This window comes from Salvelinus sp. IW2-2015, linkage group LG36 (assembly GCF_002910315.2).
Source record: "Salvelinus sp. IW2-2015 linkage group LG36, ASM291031v2, whole genome shotgun sequence".
In the NCBI taxonomy this organism is placed as follows: Eukaryota; Metazoa; Chordata; class Actinopteri; order Salmoniformes; family Salmonidae; genus Salvelinus; species Salvelinus sp. IW2-2015.
The window spans coordinates 1,957,930-1,981,395 of NC_036875.1; the positions used below are offsets into that span (position 1 = coordinate 1,957,930).

Genomic DNA, 23,466 nt, shown 5'->3' on the forward strand with positions numbered 1-23,466 from the left:
CTGTACGTACATACCCCAACCAGAAGCCATGGATTACAGGCAACATCCGCAATGAGCTAAAATGTAGAGCTTCCGCACACAAGGAGCGGGACTCTAACCCAGAAGCTTACAAGAAATCCGGCTATGCCCTCCGATGAACCATCAAACAAGCAAAGCATCAATACAGGACTAAGATCAAATCGTACATTTACATTACATTTACATTTAAGTCATTTAGCAGACGCTCTTATCCAGAGCGACTTACAAATTGGTGCATTCACCTTATGATATCCAGTGGAACAACCACTTTACAATAGTGCATCTAACTCTTTTAAGGGGGGGGGGGGTTAGAAGGATTACTTTATCCTATCCTAGGTATTCCTTAAAGAGGTGGGGTTTCAGGTGTCTCCGGAAGGTGGTGATTGACTCCGCTGACCTGGCGTCGTGAGGGAGTTTGTTCCACCATTGGGGTGCCAGAGCAGCGAACAGTTTTGACTGGGCTGAGCGGGAAACTACACCGGCTCTGATGCTTGTTGGATGTGACAGGGCTTACAAACTATTACAGACTACAAAGGGAAGCACAGCCGCGAGCTGCCCAGTGACACGAGTAGTGGAGAAGAAAAAGCATTGCTTAACAATGACTATCAGGGTATACCCTTTCCATGCATACAAAATGTTTGCTTTTGGTGACTTGACCTACATTGCATACTCTATGAATATGACCATTGCGCATTATTTATTGCCTTTATGGGGGCGGACATGATTCTAATGATATTGCCAACAGTAAAATTTGATTTTGGTATAGCTTTCAAATGATATGTTGTTCTATATTTTCTGACCCAAAATGTTTGGGGGGATACCTCCTAAACTCGCTGGACCTGTCTTAAACAAACACTCAGAGTTCATTTAGGGCTGACAGTCTGCACTTTAACTTCATAGTCGTTATATAATTTAAAATCCAAAGTGCTGGAGTACAGAGCCAAAACAACAACAATTTGTCACTGTCCAAATAGTTTTGGACCTCACTTTATATACCGTAGAACTGTCATTTGAGTTGTCAAAGTCAGACATTTAAGGGCGCTTTCCCGGACACAGTTTAAGACTAGTCCTAGCCTAAAAATAATTTTAAGACTAGTCCTAGCCTAAAAAGATTCTTAGCAGGGCCGGCTCTAGCCTTTTGGGGGCCCTAAGCGCGATTTGGTTGGGTGGCCCTTCACCTTTCGCAGCAACATTTTTTTGTGGATTTCCTCCTGGTGGTGGAGAGACACTTCATTTCAATGTTAATTTCCTGCAATTCTACAGATTTTGCCATGGTGCAATAGAAAATTTTGGGCATTTTAAAGCAGGTTTACTGCAATTCTACACGCTTTGCCTTGGGGCGGAGAGAAAACGTTGCAATTCCTGCAATTCTGCACATTTTGTAATGACTTATGCCAATGCTAAGATGCAAGTTTTCAGCAAACTTAACATGTGTAAATATTTGTATGAACATAAGATGCAACAACTGAGACATAAACTGAACAAGTTCCACAGACATGTGACCAACAGAAATTGAATAATATGTCCCTGAACAAAGGGGGGATCAAAAAAAGTAACAGTCAGTATCTGGTGTGGACACCAGCTGCATTAAGTACTGCAGTGCATCTCCTCCTCATAGACTGCACCAGATTTGCCAGTTCTTGCTGTGAGATGTTACCCCACTCTTCCACCAAGGCACCTGCAAGTTCCCGGACATTTCTGGGGGGAATGGCCCTAGCCCTCACCCTCCGATCCAACAGGTCCCAGACATGCTCAATGGGATTGAGATCCGGGCTTTTCGCTGGCCATGGCAGAACACTGACATTCCTGTCTTGCAGAAAATCACACACAGAACGAGCGGTATGGCTGGTGGCATTGTCATGCTGGAGGTTCATGTCAGGATGAGCCTGCAGGAAGGGTACCACATGAGGGAGGAGGATGTCTTCCCTGTAACGCACAGCATTGAGATTGCAGGAAATGACCGCAAGCTTAGTCCGATGATGCTGTGACACACCGCCCCAGACCATGACGGACTCTCCACCTCCAAATCGATCCCGCTCCAGAGTACAGGCCTCAATGTAATGCTCATTCCTTCAACGATAAATGTGAATCCGACCATCACCCCGTCACTCGTCAGTGAAGAGCACTTTTTGCCAGTCCTGTCTGGTCCAGCGAGGGTGGGTTTGTGCCCATAGGTGACGTTGTTGCCGATGATGTCTGGTGAGGACCTGCCTTACGACAGGCCTACAAGCCCTCAGTCCAGCATCTCTCAGCCTATTGCGGACAGTCAGATCAGATCACTGATAAAGGGATTGTGCATTCCTTGTCTAACTCTGGCAGTTGATTTTGCCATCCTGTACCTGTCCCGCAGATGTGATGTTCGGATGTACCAATACCTGTGCAGGTGTTGTTACACATGGTGGTCTGCCACTGCGAGGACGATCAGCTGTCTGTTCTGTCTCCCTGTAGCGCTGTCTTAGGCGTCTCACAGTACGTACATTGCAATTTATTGCCCTGGCCACATCTGCAGTCCTCATGCCTCCTTGCAGCATGCTTAAGGCACATTCACGCAGATGAGCAGGGACCCTGGGCATCTTTCTTTTGGTGTTTTTCAGAGTCAGTAGAAAGGCCTCTTTAGTGTCCAAAGTTTTCATAACTGTGACCTTAATTGCCTACCGTCTGTAAGTTGTTAGTGTCTTAACGACCGTTCCACAGATGCATGTTCATTAATTGTTTATGGTTCATTGAATAAGTATGGGAAACAGTGTTTAAACCCTTTACAATGAAGATCTGTGAAGTTATTTGGATTTTTACGAATTGTCTTTGAGTCCTGATAAACAGGGACGTTTCTGTTTTTGCTGAGTTTACAGGTTTAGATAGCTGGCTAGACTAACTATGTCGCTAAAAATTGTTAGCTGACATGGCTAATTCAATGACAGCATTTGCTACACCCTCAATATATGCTAAATACAGTGCATTCGGAAAGTATTCAGACCCCTTGACTTTTTCCACATTTTGTTACGTTACAGCCTTATTCTAAAATTGATTTTTTTTTTTTTATCCTCATCAACCTACACACAATACCCCATAATGACAAAGCAAAAACAGGATATTAAAAATGTTTGCAAATGTATTAACAATAAAAACAGATACCTTATTTACATAAGTATTCAGACCCTTTGCTATGAKACTCAAATTTGAGCTCAGGTGCATTCTGTTTCCACTGATCATCCTTGATGTTTCTACAACTTGATTGGAGTCCACCTGTGGAAAATGTAATTGATTGGACATGATTTGGAGAGACACACACATGTCTATATAAGGTCCCACAGTTGACAGTGCATCTCAGAGCAAAAACCAAGCCATGAGGTTGAAGGAATTGTCTGTAGAGCTCCGAGACAGGATTGTGTTGAGGGACAGATCTGGAAAGGGCACCAAAAAATGTCTGCAGCATTGAAGGTTCAAGAACACAGTGGCTTCCATCATTCTTAAATGGAAGAAGTTTGGAACTACCAAGACTGTTCCTAAAGTTGGATACCCGGCCAAACTGAGCAATCAGCGAGAAGGGCCTAGGTCAGGGAGGTGACCAAGAACACGATGGTCACTCTGACAGAGCTCCAGAATTCTTCTGTGGAGATGGGAGAACCTTCCTGAAGGACAACTATCTCTGCATCACCACCAATGAGGCCTTTATGGTAGAGCGGCCAGACAGAAACCACTCCTCAGTAAAAGGCACATGACAGCCCGCTTGGAGTTTGCCAAAAGGCACCTAAAGGACTCTCAGACCATGAGAAACAAGATTATCTGGTCTGATGAAAACAAGATTGAACTCTTTGGCCTGAATGCCAAGCATGATAGTGGCAGCATCATGCTGTGGGGATGTTTTTCAGTGGCAGGGACTGGGAGACTAGTCAGGATTGAGGCAAAGATGAACGGAGCAATGTACAGAGAGATCCTTGATGAAAACCTACTCCAGAGCGCTCAGGACCTCAGCCTGGGGCAGAGGTTTACCTTCCAACTGGACAACGACTCTAAGTACACAGCCAAGACAACGCAGGAGTGGCTTCGGGACAAGTCTCTGAATGTCCTTGAGTGGCCCAGCCAGAGCCCGCACTTGAACCCGATCATACATCTCTGGAGAGACCTGAAAATAGCTGTGTAGCGACGCTCCCCATCCAACCTGACAAAGCTTGAGAGGATCTGCAGAGAAGAATGGGAGAAACTCCCCAAATACAGCTGTGCTAAGCTTGTAGCATCAAACCCAAGAAGACTCGAGGTTGTAATCGCTGCCAAAGGTGCTTTGACTAGGTACTGAGTAAAGAGTCTGAATAATTATGTAAATGTGATATTTCAATTTTTTTCTCTTCATTTTTTATAMATTTGCAAAAATGTCTTAACTGTTTTTGCTTTGTCATTTATAGGGTATTGTGCGTAGATTGATGAGGGGGGGAAAACGATTCAATATATTGTAGAATAAGGCTGTAAAGTAACAAAATGTGGAAAAAGTCAAGGGGTCTGAATACTTTCCAAATACACTATGTGTATGCGAACAATACAACTTGATTTGATTTTTGAGTTGATTGTCAGTGACTGACATAACAAGAGAGAAACTGCTGATGCACAACCAAATTGCACCTGGTGTATTCGATCAGGACCTAAGCTGCCGATTATGTCGCTTATGCCTGGAACCACCACTGCCCCTTAGTGTAGTCAAGCATTAGAGATGGGCAACCAGCAAATCTCAAGCCATACACTTCAAACCAAGGAGGCACATTGTTCAGAAAGGTCTTTAAAGATCATCTGTTCCTGGACTAAAAAAGCACTTTCAATGGAGCTTCTTTATTGAGCTACCTTTTTAGTCCAACAGCAGGCTTAATCTGGGTCCAGGAGACACAGGCCCATTGAGTTATTGTCCTTTTCCCCTGAAGGTGACAGACATCGAGAACAAGATCGCTGCGCTGAGTGCTGCTGGGATGTCTGTGGATATGACCAGGAGAAAGGTAAAGTGGGCAGAGCCTGGGACCTGTCAAAATCAGATTTGAGTATCTCTGTACTTACTCATGATTTTGATGAAAACAGGACCCTCGTGTAGATTGGGTAATACTATGGAAAACAAAACATGGTGTTATGTGTATTTTTCTAAAAGTGACATTTTCACCCATATAGGCTCATTRCAAGGCACTCTCCAAGAGATGAAACGAGCTTTTTTACTTTTTTACAGATCAACTCCCATGTCACCATAACATAGCACAGACATAGCGTGGGAAGAGATGTCTCTGTCTGATTCCAGTGTCTAATTTGAATCAGACTACTGCTGAGTCTTCATGTGCGTCCAAGGTCCTCCTCACAATTGCATTCTGTTTTCTTCTCTCCATTTTCTTTTAGTCAACTGTCCCTCCCCAAAGAAGGAGAAGTGCCTATGACCTTCCAACAAGTAAGAACCGAAAAATGCTGCGCTTGCAGAATCTACAGGGGCTCGTAAACCCTAAAGTCTTTAACCTCGTTTCACTTAGAACATGATAGGATTGAGAAACATTGCAGAGCTCATTCCCGAGTGTACCAATTGGCCAAGAAACTTTGGAACACTTCCCATGCTTTTGACAGTCATAACCGTGTCATACATTGTTACAGGTTTATAGTATGTCAACTATCATATGTTTCTGGTTGATCGTCATAATAAGCTTCACTACATTACATTATCAAATGTTTATGACAGCACTATGTCAGAGTGAGGGCGACAGTTGAACTAAAGTGTCACCAGGAACCTAGCTCGGTCCCAGATCTGTTTTTGCTTTCTTGCTAACTCCTATGGTGATTGAAGTTGGCAAGACAGCACAAACAGATCTAGAACCACGCTACCGGGAACCTCCCTACATGAGAAAAGACATGCTTGTGGGGGACCCCAAAAACACTTTATAGAGAGGTTGCAAACAGCTCTATACGGTGGTTGCTTTCTAATAATCTCTTCTTTCTCCCGAAGTGTGCACTTGTTCACTTTCCTTCATGGATTYGAAAGGAAATGAGTGGTGTATGGAAACTCACTCTAGCCCATGCCTGCACCAATCCAATGTTTTAAACTTGTTGGGAGTAGTGAACGAGTGCACACTTCAGGAAGGAGACATTGGGACGAAACCTGTGTGTTCCAACTTCCAGAGGAAGAGTTTCAGAGGAAATCAGTCAACAAGGGCTCCCTGACCCAGTGGGAAGGCCTCAGCTCCAGCGCACCACATCCTGTGGCGTAGGACCCAGTCTCAGGGTGGCTGGTGATGGGTTCACCGGTGGTTGGTTACACTGGGCTTATACAGGCTGGGTTGGCTATGCCTGTTGTTGGTTTGTGGTTGCTCTCAGTGCTTAATTTGTGCCGGATCCTGCCGGAACAGGATCCAGCACCTCTGTTTCTGACTGTTTTGTTTTGGATCCCATTTGACAGGATGTGGTACAGTACCTTTCATGGCATGAAAAACAATCAGTTTTCAATGTAAAAAATATAATAAAAGCTATTTAAGTTAATTCAAGTCGACTCCTCTGTAATTCTCCTGTCCCCTAAAAAACGTAATGTGAAAACGCGCCYGATATACAAASAATTGATTTGTGTKGGGCCGGCCCGGGTTTAGCCTATGGTTTGCGTAACATTGTGGCCTATATAGACCAACGCGTGGCCATTGCTGTGGTGAGAGAAGCGCGTCTGTATCTCTCACAGAACTGAAATGAGATTCACTTTCTGTAATCCMTYTCCCTCTYTCTGCTCTGATAGACATGAGCCTGCAACTCTCATCTCTCCAGTGTTGCACTTCATTTATTTCTTTATAGAATCAAATCCACTGAAGGGTGCTGGAGGTGCCRCAGCACCCAYGATGAATTGAAATACATTTGCCACAGTTATATAATTAATGCTGTCTGTTCAGAAAGAAATTAAATAATATTAAATACTACACCAGGAGTAGACCTATAATTTAGCCACAGAGGATCAATAGCTTATTTATYTTTTGAAATGCCTAGCTGTGGATAGTGTGTAGCCCAATTACTAGGCATGCCTACAGTCGGGAATGCGCTGCAAAATTGTCAGCGAACAGCATGCAGCCAAAACAGGCCTTTCGCAATTGTTCAAATACAATCGCGGGAAAACACAGGTTGGAAAACAAATGGACCCTGCTGAAAAGARAAGATTAATCTGTTCGTAGACTACCAAATGATCACCTTCCAACTAGGCATATTGAGCGGACAACGTTGTTTTACCAAGTAAAASGAGAGAGATAAGCTTTCRGCACGAGCGCGTCAGCCATCAGCGTTGAGTGAGCTGTGCATCATTGGGTGWGTCAGTGAAACGGAAAAGCTTTTTTAGGACTATAATTTCCTCCTCATATTGTACAATACGTGTGTCTCCACACACCTAGGCCTAGGCTAGTGATGGATTCAAGACAAGGTCGGTTTTTATTGATCTCAGATTCACAGTTTGTCAGTGTCAAAGTAACCTGTCAGCTTGATCATTTGTGAGGTATTAAAAAAAAAAAGTCTCCAGTCATCTTAAATGATGTAGAATTGCATGAAATGTAAAAAAGAATTGCATGAAATAAAAGGCCACATTTTTCCCGGACTCTAGGCTACCAAAATGTTGCCCAACGTGTTGCCCTACTGCTCTATGTCAAATCTAAGCACTGGTTGCTCTGTGTGGTGTTTCTCTTGTTGGCATACTCCTTCATACTCTCTGAGTTTATTCCACACGGGGTAGGCATGTGGTTGGTTTTGGTTCATCTGTGTGTTGATTGGGTTTCTGTTGTTTGGGTACATTGGGTAATTCATGAATTACCGGAGCTCATAAAATGGTGTTGATCTAAGAATCAAAACATTGTTTCTCTTTGTTTTGGGCCTCTAAACGTAAAGCTGCAGAGGTATAATCATTCTCTTATTTCTACATTGCATAGTCATTAGAACAGGGTGGTGAGGCTTGGAGTCATTCTGGCTTAGACCTTTGTTCACTTCATTTTTTCATTGTCAGTTGATTGTTTTGCACTGCCGCCACTTCAGTGACACGTGCGTTGAACACCGATAAGAGGAATGCGATAAGAGAGACACGGAGAATAGGGCGGGATGAGGAAAGAGGCGAGCAAGAGAGAGTTGTTTGGGGTGCTGTCCAATGCCAAAATGTATTTCTTATTCGGGTTGATTTAAAACGTGGTTGCACCACTAGTTTGGTTTAAGAAGGTTCTTAGTGGAGGATTGCTGTATGCGTTGAGTTGCCAGACTTCTACAAGAGTTTTATGAGAGCGCTGTATGAGTGTGGGGGGAATACTGTACACACACAACACTTTCTCATCAGCCCCTTAGGTATAGTTAGTTATTCAGCCTATTTTAGGTGGCCCTAAATTATATTAGTTATGATCATCCACATGATTTACAATTTGTGGTCCCAGTCTTTTCTTTTCAGCTGACCTAACAACTAAGCACCAAGGGTATTTATGTGACACATTTTGAACTATTCTTGTGTCCCAATGTCCCAGTTTTATAAGTCAGTCATGTTTGGGATAATCCTCCAATCACTCTCAAATGGAATCAAAGCATGCTCCCTCTCTCCTCCCCATTTCTCACTCTCTCTCTCTCTCTCTCTCTCTCTCTCTCTCTCTCTCTCTCTCTCTCTCTCTCTCTCTCCATTCTGCAGAAACCAGTAATGGCACAGGGTCCATGAGGAGGAAGTTGAGCATCTTGTAACTGAGCACAGTGATTCTTATAACAGAGAATCTGCTGGAGCAGGAGTCCATTTAGAATACTTTGTCAAGTTCTTTCATTGGCTATACGTTATTGTGAACTGAACCTGGGTATAATGCCATTATCTCTCTGTGTTTGTTTGTTTATTACATTTATCCAATATTATTTCTAATAATATTTATATTCAACAATGTGAAATGTTATGCTTCATGTTTCATTGTCTTAATGCATTTGTTGAAAAGTTAAAAAAAACAAAAAAAACATAGCAATGATGTAACTGCCAAGTTTATTAAAATGTACTWATGACTAGACTTAGACATCCATAGTACATTAACTGTTATCACATGTTTGTACTACGGTTGAATGAGCCTGTTGAAAAGCTTTATTAACTTAACTATTAACAGATTACACAATTATATGTAGGGTTTTCTCCAGAGAATTGCAGCTGTTTCTMATATAGGCTTCATTCCATAGGGTTCATGGAACACTTTGTAGGAACCAAATCTCAGTGGTCAATTGATAAACCAATTCCAGGTGGCGCATATGGTTCTCCCTTGGGTTCCAGTCTATGTGCTTTCTGACATCAAGGGACAAGAGATTGAGTCATGGTCTGCGTCCAGACCCGGCGCCAGAACGAATCATTTGGACTGCCTCTGCTTTCCATAGGCGGGCCTGTTTTTTCACGGGACCTCATGCGTGCACATGCTTGCGCGTTCACAGTTTTTTAAATTGGTGTAATCCCTAATAGTAAAGCCCATCCGCAGCTCGTGGGTTTCAAGTTCGGGGAAGCTTACTATTTATCCTACCATTTTCTGCGTGACAGTTCTGATTTATTTTTATACGCACATTTTCAATAATAACGTTTTCATGTATCAAAATCAATGACTTTGTGATTATCGAGGCTGGGAGTGTTGGGAAGATTTTTCAAATACTGACGAACAATCATTGGCAATGGATGTAAAAAAAAACAGACTTTGTTGACTTGTGTGAGACGAAGAAAAAATGTGTGGTGTACGTGGTTATTTACGACAATCAGAAATAAGGCATTGCCAAATAGGCACTTTCCTACATATGCATGCATTCTGGAGAGAGACGTACMATATTTTTGCCACACTACCCTTACCATTTTCCTTGATGCAGTATTTTAAATTATACTCAAGACACATTATCTTCACACATATTTTAGACGCTTTTCACTGACAGCCGCAACTCAATCAGCTAGACCTATTGCCACGCGCACTTMACAAATGGCGGGCTTCCCAAACACACTTGTGATTTGAAAAAATCCACAGCTATTTTTYAAAAGAAGCTAATTATCCTCTGTGGCTAAATCATGCTCCCCGGTGAAGTGTTTTTAATTATTTTATTTACACAGGAGTGATTATATAATTTGGGAGAAACRTGCATTTACTTTAGGKCAATCCAGCATCTTAACAGTACACTGTGCACACGCCAAMTTYCCTTTCCAATTAGCAAGAGGCTGAAACCAGAGATCTGKATATAATGACGAGTTGCTTATGTCTCCACCCTAACAATGGGTATTCCCATAGAAACGCATTGAATTTATACTGGACAGATTTTGGCAAGAGTGAGCCCTCTCGCTTCGCCACTTCCTCTYTGCTGAAGCWATATCACAGGAGAAAGCATCCGAGCGAGCGAAACAGCGCCCCTCTATATGTAGCTCATGTATCTGATGCTGTGTGGCCAGAAATAGTATGACATGCCATACTCTTTTGGTCCAGATAGCATCAGATACATGGTTTACACATACTGAGACAGAGAGGTGCTGTTTCGCTCGCTCGGATGCTTTAACTGAGATCGATGCGTCTTTCTGTCGGCAGTCGTCTCGGTCAAATAAATGATCAATAATTCAATATTTTATTTGGACGGGCAAGGATGTACGGTAGGTAGGTCGGGCCAGGCCCCATAAAGCCCACCCATTACGCCGGGCCTTGTTGCGTCCAAATGGCACCCTATTTCCTATGTAGTGCACTTATTTTGACCAGAGTCCTATGGGGTTACAGTCAAAAGTAGTTATTTTTATTTGATTTATTTAACCCTTAATGTAGTGCACTATAAAKGGAATAGAGGGAYATTTAATTATGTAGGTRTAGGAGACTGTTCAAATAGATACAGCAATTTGATGCTGGAATATTWGGGCATATATTCAGGATATACACACAAACATGGGTGCGTGAATGATGCAAGAAAGAGGTTAGAGCTATGTACTGATTGCCGCTATTGTACTATGTAAAACAGTAAAGTATCATTAATGTAGCTTTTAGTACAATAGACTTAATACTGCTTTTTTGCTACTGAATTGCTCTGTACATTTGTAGTCATCTGAATTAATTCATTTGAATGAATTTGTATCCTCTGCATGACCTCTTAATTGCTATTTTATATGTATTATTAGATATCCTAATGTGAACATCACTACAAAGTATGTGAACCATGTTYCCAATACTATAGTGCCAAGTAACACCTTTGACATTACTAATTAAAATGTAAACAAAGTAAATGTTTTTGTGTTTGTCTTTTATTCATGCCTCCACTTTTGTCATTAATGACTCAATAAATTCACGGTCAATTATATTTATTTCAACAACTACCTTTTCTCCCAACATATGTTTTCTTATCCRTCTTATTATTCAGCCACAAGTTTACACACCAATACATATTTGTAGCTTTGTAAAGTGTTTGTATTTCTTGCGGATGGAGTCTTATCTCATCRTAATTTAACCATAGACATAGGATTAATTCCGTCTATAAGAAAACATGGCGATATTTTGATCACGACATTTCCTTTGACATAGGGACGGAATCAGATACTCTTAGGATATTCGTTTTCTTCGGGCTGCTGCTTATTGAAAAGTATGCCATTTCCTTAGCGAAAATAAAAATAATTCTCACTAAGATCCCTCTGAAAGGTCTCGCTAAGGTCCACTGGTGTGACACTAAGATGTTTTCCATGTCGTTATCACCAGCCTTGTCATGAAATGGCCTCTGAACAAGCTGAATGCCTGTTGCGAGTGCACATAGACACACTGCAGGAATTCCATTACAGATAGCTACCACACATTACTTTGCGCAACACATACCGTTTCACTCTTGCCCTATCTATATGGGACCACCCATTATGGTCAAGAGAAAATCCGCACAACCCACATTGCACTTGCATTGCACTTGTSTGGCCTGGGTGGTCAAGCTGTCAACAACACTCTCTCTACTCTATCCAATAAAACATACAATACAGAATGAATGGGATTGCACAACTCATTCTATTAAATAAACCCTTAAAGACATTATGGAAGCTAGTCATAATGTAGTTAAATAATATTAATAACTCTCCTAATCCCCTTGCTGGACATAAAATATTCCATATACTGCGCCACTCCATTTTCTTACCCCTTATTCCAAGATTTAAAGTAGGACCATGTGGTCATGGCTATTTACAGAAAGCAGCATACCTTGCCTTTTAATAATTAATTTATTCAGACCATTGTATAGTTTGTGCATATTCGTGGTTTTGTAAGTATACCCTGTTCATTTTAGATGACGCAGTTATAGGTGTCACTGAGGATGTGAGTCATCTATGTGCTCATGATTKGCTTTGTGTGAATGTTTGAGAAGATGCACGTGCGACTTGACCTCTCAACCAAACATTACATTTTTTTTTTTTTTTTGCTAAACCTTCATTTATACCCATTTGTGAAACTGCAACATACAGCAAGAGGTTAGGGTAAAGTCGATCATTTTATGAATGCTAACGAGTGGTTAGGGTTTGTTAAGTGGTAGGGTAAGGTCAAGTTTAGCCAGCTAGTGTGCGCAGCGTCACCAAATGTACAGATACAGTAGGACGCATAAAAACGAACAATAAAATGTTTTATTATCATGCCTCGAGTAATAACAGGCTCATGAGAAAGATGTCAATGTTTAATATCCATGTACACAAAAGATGAATGAGACACAATGTAGATACAAGGTGTGTGTGTGTGTGTGTGTGTGTGTGTGTGTGGTGTTGTGTGATGTGTGGTGTGTGTGTGTGTGTGTGTGTGTGTGTGTGTGTGTGTGTGTGTGTGTGTGTGTGTGTGTGTGTGTGCAATGTGACATCAGCATCCCCTCTGTGTGTATATAAACCTACTTCCAGAGCAGGTCCTTTTCTGAATGACTCTCAACTACAGCCGTACACCTCAACTCCGTCCACCTCACAGGATAAGCAGAGGCATGCCAAGACACTTCAGCTCTCCCTAGACCCATATACTAAATACACTGAGTAACTCTGGTCTATCACACTTTTCACACTCTAGTAGCTAGCCATCGGAGCAGAAGATTCTCTTTAGATTCTCCATTTAAGCAGAGGGACAGCCGAAGCCTGATTTTCTGTCCGTCCTACACCCGAGGTTCCTAAAGCCAAAGCATACTTGGCTCTTCTCCACATTGTAAGTTTTCACTTCTATTCTAAACTCTTAAATGTCCTTGAATTAACTCTAAGATGTTTTATTTTAATAGCGGTTGTTATATTTTGAGCAAATTTTATTCTTGTTTTTTTTACACGCCTGAAGCATTTTTGATGTCAAGTGAACTCCATGACCAGTCTATCCCCAGGATTTACCAATGCTATTTTTCTATTGTGTTTTAGAGGCACTGCAATCATTTTCATAGCCAAGTCCTATAGCAAAAACTGGATGAATCACTGATGTTTCCGCGTCATTTTAACCCCAAACAATCTATGTGATTACGTTGAATCAACATGGAAAACTGATTGGATTTGCAAAAAGTCATCAATATAAAGGCATTTTGTCTTTTTTTCAACCAACATTTTCCCAACCTAAAATTCCTAATATTGAGTTGCACCCCCCTTTGCCCTCAGAACAGCCTCAATTCGTCGGCATGGACTACACGATGTTGAAGGCATACAGGGTTGCTGGCCCATTGAGTCCAATACTGAGTCCAATACTTCCCACAGTTGTGTCACGTTGGCTGGATGTCCTTATGGTGGTGGATACACATGGGGAAACTGTTGAGCATGAAAAACCCTACAGCGTTGCAGTTCTTGATACACTCGAACTGGTGTGCCTGGCGCCTACTATCATACCCCATGCACCCTGTCTTGACCATTCTCGCTCTGAAAGGCGCACACACAATTCATGTCTCAATTGTCTCAAGGCTTAAAAATTCGTCTTTAACCTGTCTCCTCCCCTTCATCCACACTGATTGAAGTGGAATTAACAGGTGACATCAATAAGGGATCATAGCTTTCACCTGGATTCACCTGGTCAGTCTATGTCATGGAAAGAGCAAGTGTTCCCAATGTTTTCTACACTTAGGGTATTGTGCTATTTTCTTGTAAGTCCATGCAATGTTTACAGAATTGTTTCATGCATAGTTTGGTAGTCAGTGTATTGCGCTGATGATAGTTTGGCAACAGAAGACAGAAATGTACTAGGAGTTTGGTATTCTGTTGTACTGTGTCTTCTGATTGTTATTCAATGAACACATTAATCTCATATTATAAATTCCTGGACTCTAAATAATTTATTCTATAGCACCTTTATAATCAAAGTTATGTTAATTGGTTCTGGTTGATCATTGATTTATATTATTATTTGCATGATGAATGCTATTTACTTTCTATGAACCTATGCTGATTAGCAAGAATTCAATTCTAAAGTAAAACTTTACTGTTCCAGATTGACGTCTGCCCCAGCCTAGGGCTCAGTGATCGACATCTGTATGATGACCATGAGGGTGTGTGCGGTGCTCTATGCCCTCATGTTACTGCTGTCACGGACTCTATCCAAAACACACGTTGCGTATCCACAGCGCTCCATGGAGATAAGTATGTTATTTTCCAATCTCTGTCTTTCTTTACTCATCATTTTTTCCTTTAACTTTAACTAATTTACTATAAAGTCATATGATCGCTCTCGCCACTTTCATTCTTTGGACCGCATTCACACACTCACTCTCTCCTACCATGTTCTTGTGCACACTCCTCTCATTCTCTTCCAACTTCTCCCACAGTCCCTTTGACCCCACAGATTCTGTTACAATCTCACCTATATTTCTCAGCTCCCCCAACATTGACATCATTATTTATTTTCAGAAAGGTTGTTGTGTGTCTTCTATTTTTCCTCCCCCGAAAATATTTGTGACACTCAGATCCAGACATCTATGCCTCGTGGTACACAGGACGAGGGATCCGACCATTAGGACGTTTTGGGCGACGGACGAACGGGAGAATCCAAAGGCTGGCTCTCGCCACACATAGTCTGTGTTCCCAACATGGAAAACGAAGACTGGCGAACGGATTAATTACATCATGAAACTGTTTTGCCTCTTTATTTCTCCGTTGTTGTTTGCATATTAAGAAGTGACGTGATTGAATAAAAACATTTAGAAACTAGGGTGTCATGGTGAATTCTGCTCTTCTTACATACAGTGCATCTGTCTCATATTGTGCATTTGTCTTGGCTTTGACTCTAAATTGTAACCTTTAACACTTCTGGACAATATTTTTAGTTACGCTTTATATTACAGTCATTTTACAGTGAGGTTCGGGGCCGGACTTGGACCAAAAATCGCCCCTGGCATTTTTAACACACTGGGCCATTTTTTCCCCCCCGAGACCCCCTATTATTAGACCGTTAATAATTTGTGCACGGTATAAAGATTACTAAGGTATAAAGACTAGTAACATAGGCTGTAAAGTAGTAGGAAACACCGTACAAGCGATAAAGGCTAAAGGGCTACAGCATAAGAATTGTTGGAAGAGATTCTCTTCTGCACTGTTGAACCAATCCAGTAAATGTGGAGGAGGAGTTAAGAATGAGTGTCGTCTTGTTCAAATCCAAAAGCGGAAGTCGCATCAGGCTCTTTTTCCATTTCCACTGAAAAACGGATGCATCCGGTTGGGTCCAAACCCGCAGGTAATTGCCTGGAGCTCATTGGCTAGATGCACTATATATACAAAAGTATGTGGACACCCCTTCAAATTAGTGGATTCGGCTATTTCAGCCACACCCGTTGCTGACAGGTGTATAAAATCGAGCACACAGCCATACAATCTCCATAGACAAACATTGGCAGTAGAACTGGCTTATTGAAAAGCTCAGTGACTTTCAATGTGGCACCATCATAGGATGACACCTTTCCAACAAGTCAGTTTGTCAAATTTCTGCCCTGCTACAGCTGCCCCGGTCAACTGTAAGTGCTGTTATTGTGAAGTGGAAACATCTAGGAGACAACGGTTCAGCCGCAAAGTGGTAGACCACACTAGCTCTGTCATGTATCAGTATGCAGAGGTGAGTACGGAGTCAAGCTCACACAATGGGACCGCCGAGTGCTGAAGCACGTAGCGCGTAAAAATCGTCTGTCCTCAGTTGCAACACTCACTACCGAGTTCCAAACTGCCTCTGGAAGCAACGTCAGCACAATAACTATTCATCGGGAGCTTCATAAAATGGGTTTTCATGGCAGAGCAGACACACACAAGCCTAAGGTCAAATCACCCTTCACCATCTGGCAGTCCGAGGGACAAATCTGAATTGCCAGGAGAACGCTACCTGCCCGAATACATAGTGCCAACTGTAAAGTTTGGTGGAGGAGGAATAATGGTCTTGGGCTGTTTTTCATGGTTCACACTAAGCCCCTTAGTTCCAGTGAAGGGAAATCTTAACGCTACAGCATACAATGACATTCTAGACAATTCTGTGCTTCCAACTTTGTGCCAACAGTTTGGGGAAGGCCCTTTCTTGTTTCAGGATGACAATGTCCCCGTGCACAAAGCGAGGTCCATACAGAAATGTTTTGTCAAGATCAGTGTGGAAGAACTTGACTGGTCTGCACAGAGCCCTGACCTCAACCCCATCGAACACCTTTGGGATTAATTGGAACGCCGACTGAGAGCCAGGCCTAACATCAGTGCCCGACCTCACTAATGCTCTTGTGGCTGAATGGAAGCAAGTCCCCGTAGCAATGTTCCAACATCGAGTGGAAAGCCTTCTCAGAAGAGTGGAGGCTGTTAGAGCAGCAAAGCGGGGACCAACTCCATATTAATGCCCATGATTTTGGAATTAGATGTTCTACGAGCAGATGTCCACATACACAAAATAACCAAAAGTATGTCTGGTGATCAGAATCATAGTTGCCGGGCTACATGGCAACAAACCAGGGATCGGTTGGCTAAAGTCAGGGAGGTGAGAGAGTTCTACTGCCAGACACCTTGGCACCAGAAGGAGGAGAGTGTCAGAGAAGGCTGCAGAAGCCTATACACTTAGGAGCCACATGGGGTTTCCACAGAGGGAAGGCATTAGGATTGTAACTTGTCATAACTCTCCTGTGACGATCTGAAGGATCAGGTTACAGTGGGTCCACTCTACAGCGTGCTCTCTCTCGCAGAGGGGGAGAGCAGGAAGCTTGCTGTGTTATGGTCGGTCATAAAATACGCTGCCCCTATGCTCTGTAGTGTTCGAGTTTGGAATGTAAACTGTGGAACACAGAGAGATCCTTGGACATCAAGTTTGAATAATTAATCAATATTTATATTTTTGAGAATGTGGAAGTGGTCCGTGGACACTTTAGGGACAGTCATGACAAGTGTGTTTAATTTGGTGATCTCATGAAGGACAGGATACCCACATTACTGTATCTCTGGTTGTGTACACCTTCCAATTATGGGGTTTACTGATGGTTGTGTCATGACGTTGGCCTGTGGGTAAGGTTTATGACCCCCCATAAATACCTTTCTCCCTTTCCTCTCTCTTGACTCTACCGAAGGACTCTTGAAAAGCCTTTGTTAAACATAGAGAGTCTGGGAACGTAAAAAGGTGGGGGGAAAGGAACCATATTTCAGTAATCCAACCAGTTGAAAATATGCATTCGTACTCAATGAATAGGATGCCAGATCAGTTGGCGTCTGAGATATTATGACTGATGACTGGATGACATAAACTGTATCTTGGAAAGTTTACACATTCTAGTTATCAGATTCACATGGAATTGTTGTGCAATTTAAATGTTTAAATTTGAAACTACTTGTGAAAAGATTAAATGTAATTTTAGCTTCCAAATGAGAGAATTGGGTTTTCATAAGGTTAAAGCTCTGCTCACTCAGTGGCCCGCCCATGTGAAGAGACATTGGTTATAAACTATGAAACACGCCCTTCTACTCCCCTCCTATATAAAGCCCTTGGCGAAAATGTACCTTTCTGTTCCGATGACATTAGGGCGACAGACCTATGTTGAAAGTGTTCAGATAATAAGCTGTTCCGGGTACATTAGGGCGAGAACCCTATGTTAGAAGGACAAAGACCACCTACAGAACTAAGCCAACCTCAGCAAGAACCTAACAAAATTAGCATCGAATTTCAATGTGAAGGTGACGACCTCCATGCTGGAAGGATGAATTTCGACTAGACCAGCCAGAATATAGCATGAGCATATAGCATGGCAACTTGGTATGAACTTTGAACTCTTATTCACTCCAGAAGTGATACCTCCTAGTTGTTGAGTTAGCAGCGGCCGCTGTAAACGTGGGCTAGGAAAGGACGGACGACCTATCCCGTCTACCACACAACAACGTTACTACAACATATCCAGTTTACCACCAGGGGCACTCTTCAAAGGACAAGGAAGATCTCTGTTGGGCAACACGGCCTTCCATCTACCACCAACCTATTGAAGTGCAGCTCAGAGTAAATATTTATTGCATTTTCTTTTTCCAAATGGGCGGTAATTTAGAATGCATAAGATACTGTATTTACGATAGCATAGCTTCTCCCTTCTCCCTTCCTGCTCTTTCACTCAAATCCATCCCCCTCTCTTTGTGTAACCAGCCGTCGTATCTGTTCCGTCCACTGGGGACGTTTTCTTTATGACAATTTGTAATCAATGTATGATCCATTCGGTGTATGTGATTCTGTGTGATTAGTTAGGTATTTAGTAAATAAATGATTAAACCCAATGTTGTATTGCTGATTGAACTTGTTCGCCAGGGTTCGTGAAGATAACCAAGAATTTACCACTTTCAGATGAGACTAAACAAGGTGGTGATTAAGTATTGCCTGCTATTGACGTAAACGATTACCAGGTCTTTAAGAGTTTATTCGGGAAGATAACAGCTCTATAAACATTATTTCGTGGTGCCCCGACTTTCTAATTAATTATCTACCTGATTAGCTTAATCGGGTAATATTAATTACAGAGAAATGATTTTATAGAATAGCATGTTATATTACTTAATCCGGCATAGCCAAAGACACGACAGTTGGGTAAAATATATGATTACATTTGAAACTATTTGTTAAAAGATTAAATGTTATGTTAGCCTTCTAAATGAGATTATGGATTCTCATATGAAGTTTAGTTAGTCAGTGGCCACACCCCCGTGATCACAGACATCACATTAGGCGTAATAGAACCACCCCTTCTTCCACAGAGTATAAAACCCACTTCCTACAAAATGTACATTAATTCAGAGAACGCCAGGATAGAGTCCCCACGTTGGAATGGCTACAATTCTATAAACCATTAGACTAGAAGACATGCAGCTGACGCTACATGTGAAATGGTTAAGAACTACAACTTTATAGGCCACAGAGACCATAGCATTGGCTACACGGCTAGAAATGGTTCAACTCTGAGACTATCGATCACTACAGAATAAGAACAAATCCTAGACGTAGTATTACTAGTCTGCAGCTGAAAATAACGTAAGTCTAGTACGAGAATATCAACAACTGCGGAAGCATCTTTTCTATGTAACAACCTTCTGTACGCCTGACATATACATTACAACAGACACTATCCAGAGCCGCTGAGAAAGCGACAACTACGAAAGACATTGAGACTTCTGGGGAAGTTAACCAGAGACTCTCTGATGAACTGACTCTCCAGCAGATTCCAACAGAGAAGACAACAACATACAGGCGTAAATATATACATTGCAATTATTCTCGAATGAGCGGCCATTCATGTGCAAAATTAGCATTTCAATGAACATAATTATCAACTGTGTGTAGTGAATCCATTTTGTCTTTCCCACTCTTTTATCTGTCCCCACCCCTTTCCATTGTCTACAAAGCCGTCATACCGGTTTAGCCCACTAGGGACTTATCAATGCATTGTCTTAGTAACCAATATCTACTGTTTGTTTGTTATGTATTTCTGTGATTATTTATTTAGTTAGTAAATAAATAATTAAGCCAATTTGTATATCGCTGATTCATCATTTAGGCTAGGTTTCGTGCAGATATCCAAGGGTTTGCGACGTTCAGTAATGAGAACTGATGAGGTAATAATGATACATTAATAAAAGACTAATCGATAAGATATGAAAATATCTGAGGAGTCGATTCAGGAAATAGAAACTATAAACATTTTCCCGTGATGCCCCAACTTCCTAGTTAATTAAAGTTTACATGATTAGTTTAATCACGTAATAATAATAATAGTTACACATCGAGAATTGACTTGATAAAATAACAGTCTCCACATTTAATGATATTCCAGACACGACAAACTGATCTTAGATATTTATTGGCAAACATATTAGCTCGAGCCAGTCAGTAATGGAGAGGTGAATCATAATAAAAATGTAATCATAGTCATTATATAAAAATATCGGGAAAATATATGTCTAAAGGCTATTGTTGACAAGGATCATTTTAGTGGTGTAATATAGGAGCTCATATTTCACCAAACAAAAGTGATTTTAATTAACATGTGTAACTTTCCAGCCTCAATTAAATCATCTTCTGATTAGAGATTGCCCCTCGCTTCCATTTCAAATATATCCTCTCGATAGCTCACTTTATGGGGATTCACTCAGGCGGATTCTCTAACGGAAGTACCAATCACAGCGTTTGTTGGAGACAGACAGGTCGAATGGCGAATGATATTAAAACTCCTCTTCACAAGACACCACTCGCCCCGCCTCTGGTCATTATTGCCTCTCTTTGTAACGGTACTCGCCCTCATCTAATGACGAGTATGAAAGATCGGACCAATGTGCAGCGTGGTAAGTGTCCATTTTAATGAAATGCAACTGAACACTGAATGACAAAACAAAAAGAGAAAATGAACGAGACTGAAACAGTTCTGTATGGTAAAACACGGAAAACAACTACCCACAACCCATAGTGGGAAAACAGGCTACCTAAGTATGATTCTCAATCAGAGACAACGAACAACAGCTGCCTCTGATTGAGAACCATACCAGGCCAAACACAGAAATACAAACATAGAAAAACAACATAGAATGCCCACCCCAACTCACGCCCTGACCAAACCAAAACAAAGACATAAAAAAGGAACTAAGGTCAGAACGTGACACTCTACCTTGAGAAGAGTTCTGTCTAACTCCGGAAGATCTTCTCAGCATGACTAGATTCCTGTCTTCCTACTTAACTGTTCTCTGGCGAACCGCAAGGTTCCAAACTGACAAAGGACAACGACAACCAAGCAGGGCCCAGCGGATTGACATCGAGTCCGACCATACTGGCAACAGCACCACCAGCTTCAGGTAACTTTGCAAGCTAGCTACTTACCACCACCAGGCAGGTCAGCCATGTATCTAGCATGATGACAATCTATTTAGCTAGATGTTATATGTATAATGAAAACAAGTCAGTCAGACTCAATCATTCATGTGTCACACACTGAACTTATGACAGCTAATTAATGGTGGTGCTTGCTAATGACTGTCCCAAGATGACAATGTGGATGTGGTCGTTGGTAGCAGCAACAGCACCACCGGTGTTACTGCCACTGGCGACACCAAAGGAAAAACAGTACCATCAGGTAGGCAGGCAGGCCCTAACTGAGTTCCCTCTAGCTAGCTACCACCAGCCCAGGACTTAGCATGATGATGACAACCCCATTCGTTCAATTGTTTAGCTATCTGAATGTTAGGGATATGTAATCAAATGTGTTGGCTTGCTTGCTAACAAGTCAGTCAGATTCCATCATGAGTCACACTAAGCTTCTGATGAGCTATTCAATGGTGCTTGCTTATGACCGTCCCTAGATGACAATGTGGACGATGAGGTCGCTAGCAAGAGCACCAGTGCTGCCTAGGGAAACGGTAGTGATGATAATGATGCCGCCGCTGGGACCACCACCAGACCTCGTAACACAGGCCTCGACCCGGGATGTTGGTCAATGACAGCGCAGTCGATGACAGCGTGAAGGTCAATGACAGGGCACGGACCTACTGGGTCGATAAAGGGGTAGCGGGACCAACATCAGGCCAAAATAGGAACGCAGATTTCTCAGCCTCGAAGAAACAATACATATATCAAAAGTGATCCTTTTCCATGCTCTTTTGCAATCGCAAACTTTTGAATTGCGAGTCTGTGCCCCATGAGTTGCTCCTTTACTCTCCTTCAAAACGGTCTATTTTGTTTTGTGTGTCAGTTGTTCGGGGAAAAGGATAACATGTCAAAATGTGCGACTTGTACTGGATTTAATGACTGGAAACATGCAAATGTGTGCATAACCGAACATGACGGATCAGAGGCCCATCGCAAATGCATGCTGACATGGATCTCAAGGACTGCAGAAAAAGGACTAATTGACTCGGGGCTAAAATAACCATTTGAGACCAGCTGCCAGTATTGGACAACAAAATATTTGGTTCCATCTCAAATTAGAATTATTTGGATATACTTCAAGTTGACATTTCTACATGAACACGCTGCAAGATATGGGAATGCAGGAAGAGGCAACCCGTCTTATCTACCATTTGTATCGACTGTGCAGTTAATGGGAGAGAGGGTACTCCTAGAAATAATATTGGAACTTAAAATATATTTTTTTAAATCTATCAGTGTTGATTCCACCCCAGATGTTACCCACGTAGATCAGCTGACTTTTATCATGAGATATGTCTCGCCTGACGGTAAAGTTGAGGAGTGTTTCCTAAAGTTCCTTACTATAACAAGTCACACAGGAGAATCACTTTGCTCCAAATCCACTTGGCGATAGCATATAACATCAGGTTTACAACCAAATGTAAACAGTCGAATTGAAACCCTCAAATCTCTTTCCGGTACAAGGTGGTCTGCCCATGCACAAGCCACAAATGCAATATGCCTCAATTATGCCAATGTTATTCAGTTTTATCTAGAAGTATCTGAGGACGAAAATCTAACTCTGGCCACACGTAATGAGGCTCTAACGCTCTATACCCGAATGTATAAACTCGAGATAGCTTTTTCTGTAACTTGTGGAACACAATACTCCAACGTTTTCAGAATACAAGCACAACCCTTCAGGCAGTCCAAATTGGAAATGTCTAACGCTGTACATTTGGTGGCCTCCTTGAGAGATTTTGTGGCTGGGCTCCGGGACCAGTTTTATCATCTTTGAGGCAAAAGGAAAGGACATGTCACCAAGCATCCCAACGCTTTACAAATCTGACACGTAATGATAGAGAAGAGGCAGAGGCAGAGGCAGATCCTGACTGTCATTTATCACACACTCACACATTCTACACTGACACTCCAACACACAAATACAGTATTCAGACCCCTTGACTTTTTACAAATAATGACAAAGCAAAGATACGTTTTTATAAATGTATTACAAATAAAAAACTGAAATATCACATTTACACAAGTATTCAGACCCTTTACTCAGTACTTTGTTGAAACACCTTTGGCAGGGATTACAGCGTTGAGTCTTCTTGGGTATGATGCTACAAGCTTGGCATACCTGTATTTTGGGGAGTTACTCCTATTCTTCTCTGCGTATCCTCTCAAG

At 41.9% G+C, this 23,466-nt stretch overlaps 1 protein-coding gene and 1 long non-coding RNA gene across 4 annotated transcripts in view; both read left to right on the forward strand.

Annotated features, from left to right (window-relative positions):
- LOC111959346 (melanophilin-like) overlaps window positions 1-11,221 on the forward strand; it is a 127,528-nt gene extending 116,307 nt beyond the window's left edge. For both annotated transcript variants that reach the window (XM_070437622.1, XM_023980846.2), the window contains 3 exons: window positions 4,926-4,997; window positions 5,383-5,431; window positions 8,654-11,221. In XM_070437622.1, the coding sequence (XP_070293723.1) occupies window positions 4,926-4,997; window positions 5,383-5,431; window positions 8,654-8,703 (171 nt within the window). In that variant the 3' untranslated portion in view covers window positions 8,704-11,221. The remainder of the gene's footprint in view (window positions 1-4,925; window positions 4,998-5,382; window positions 5,432-8,653) is intronic.
- A 1,621-nt stretch (window positions 11,222-12,842) lies between these two features.
- On the forward strand, window positions 12,843-14,985 carry LOC111959709 (uncharacterized). 2 transcript variants are annotated; one of them, XR_002876714.2, is made up of 3 exons: window positions 12,843-13,142; window positions 14,394-14,542; window positions 14,896-14,985. It is a non-coding gene; the product is annotated as an uncharacterized lncRNA (long non-coding RNA). The 2 variants fall into 2 exon arrangements; XR_002876713.2 differs by having other exon boundaries at window positions 14,814-14,959.
- Window positions 14,986-23,466: the final 8,481 nt, after the last annotated feature.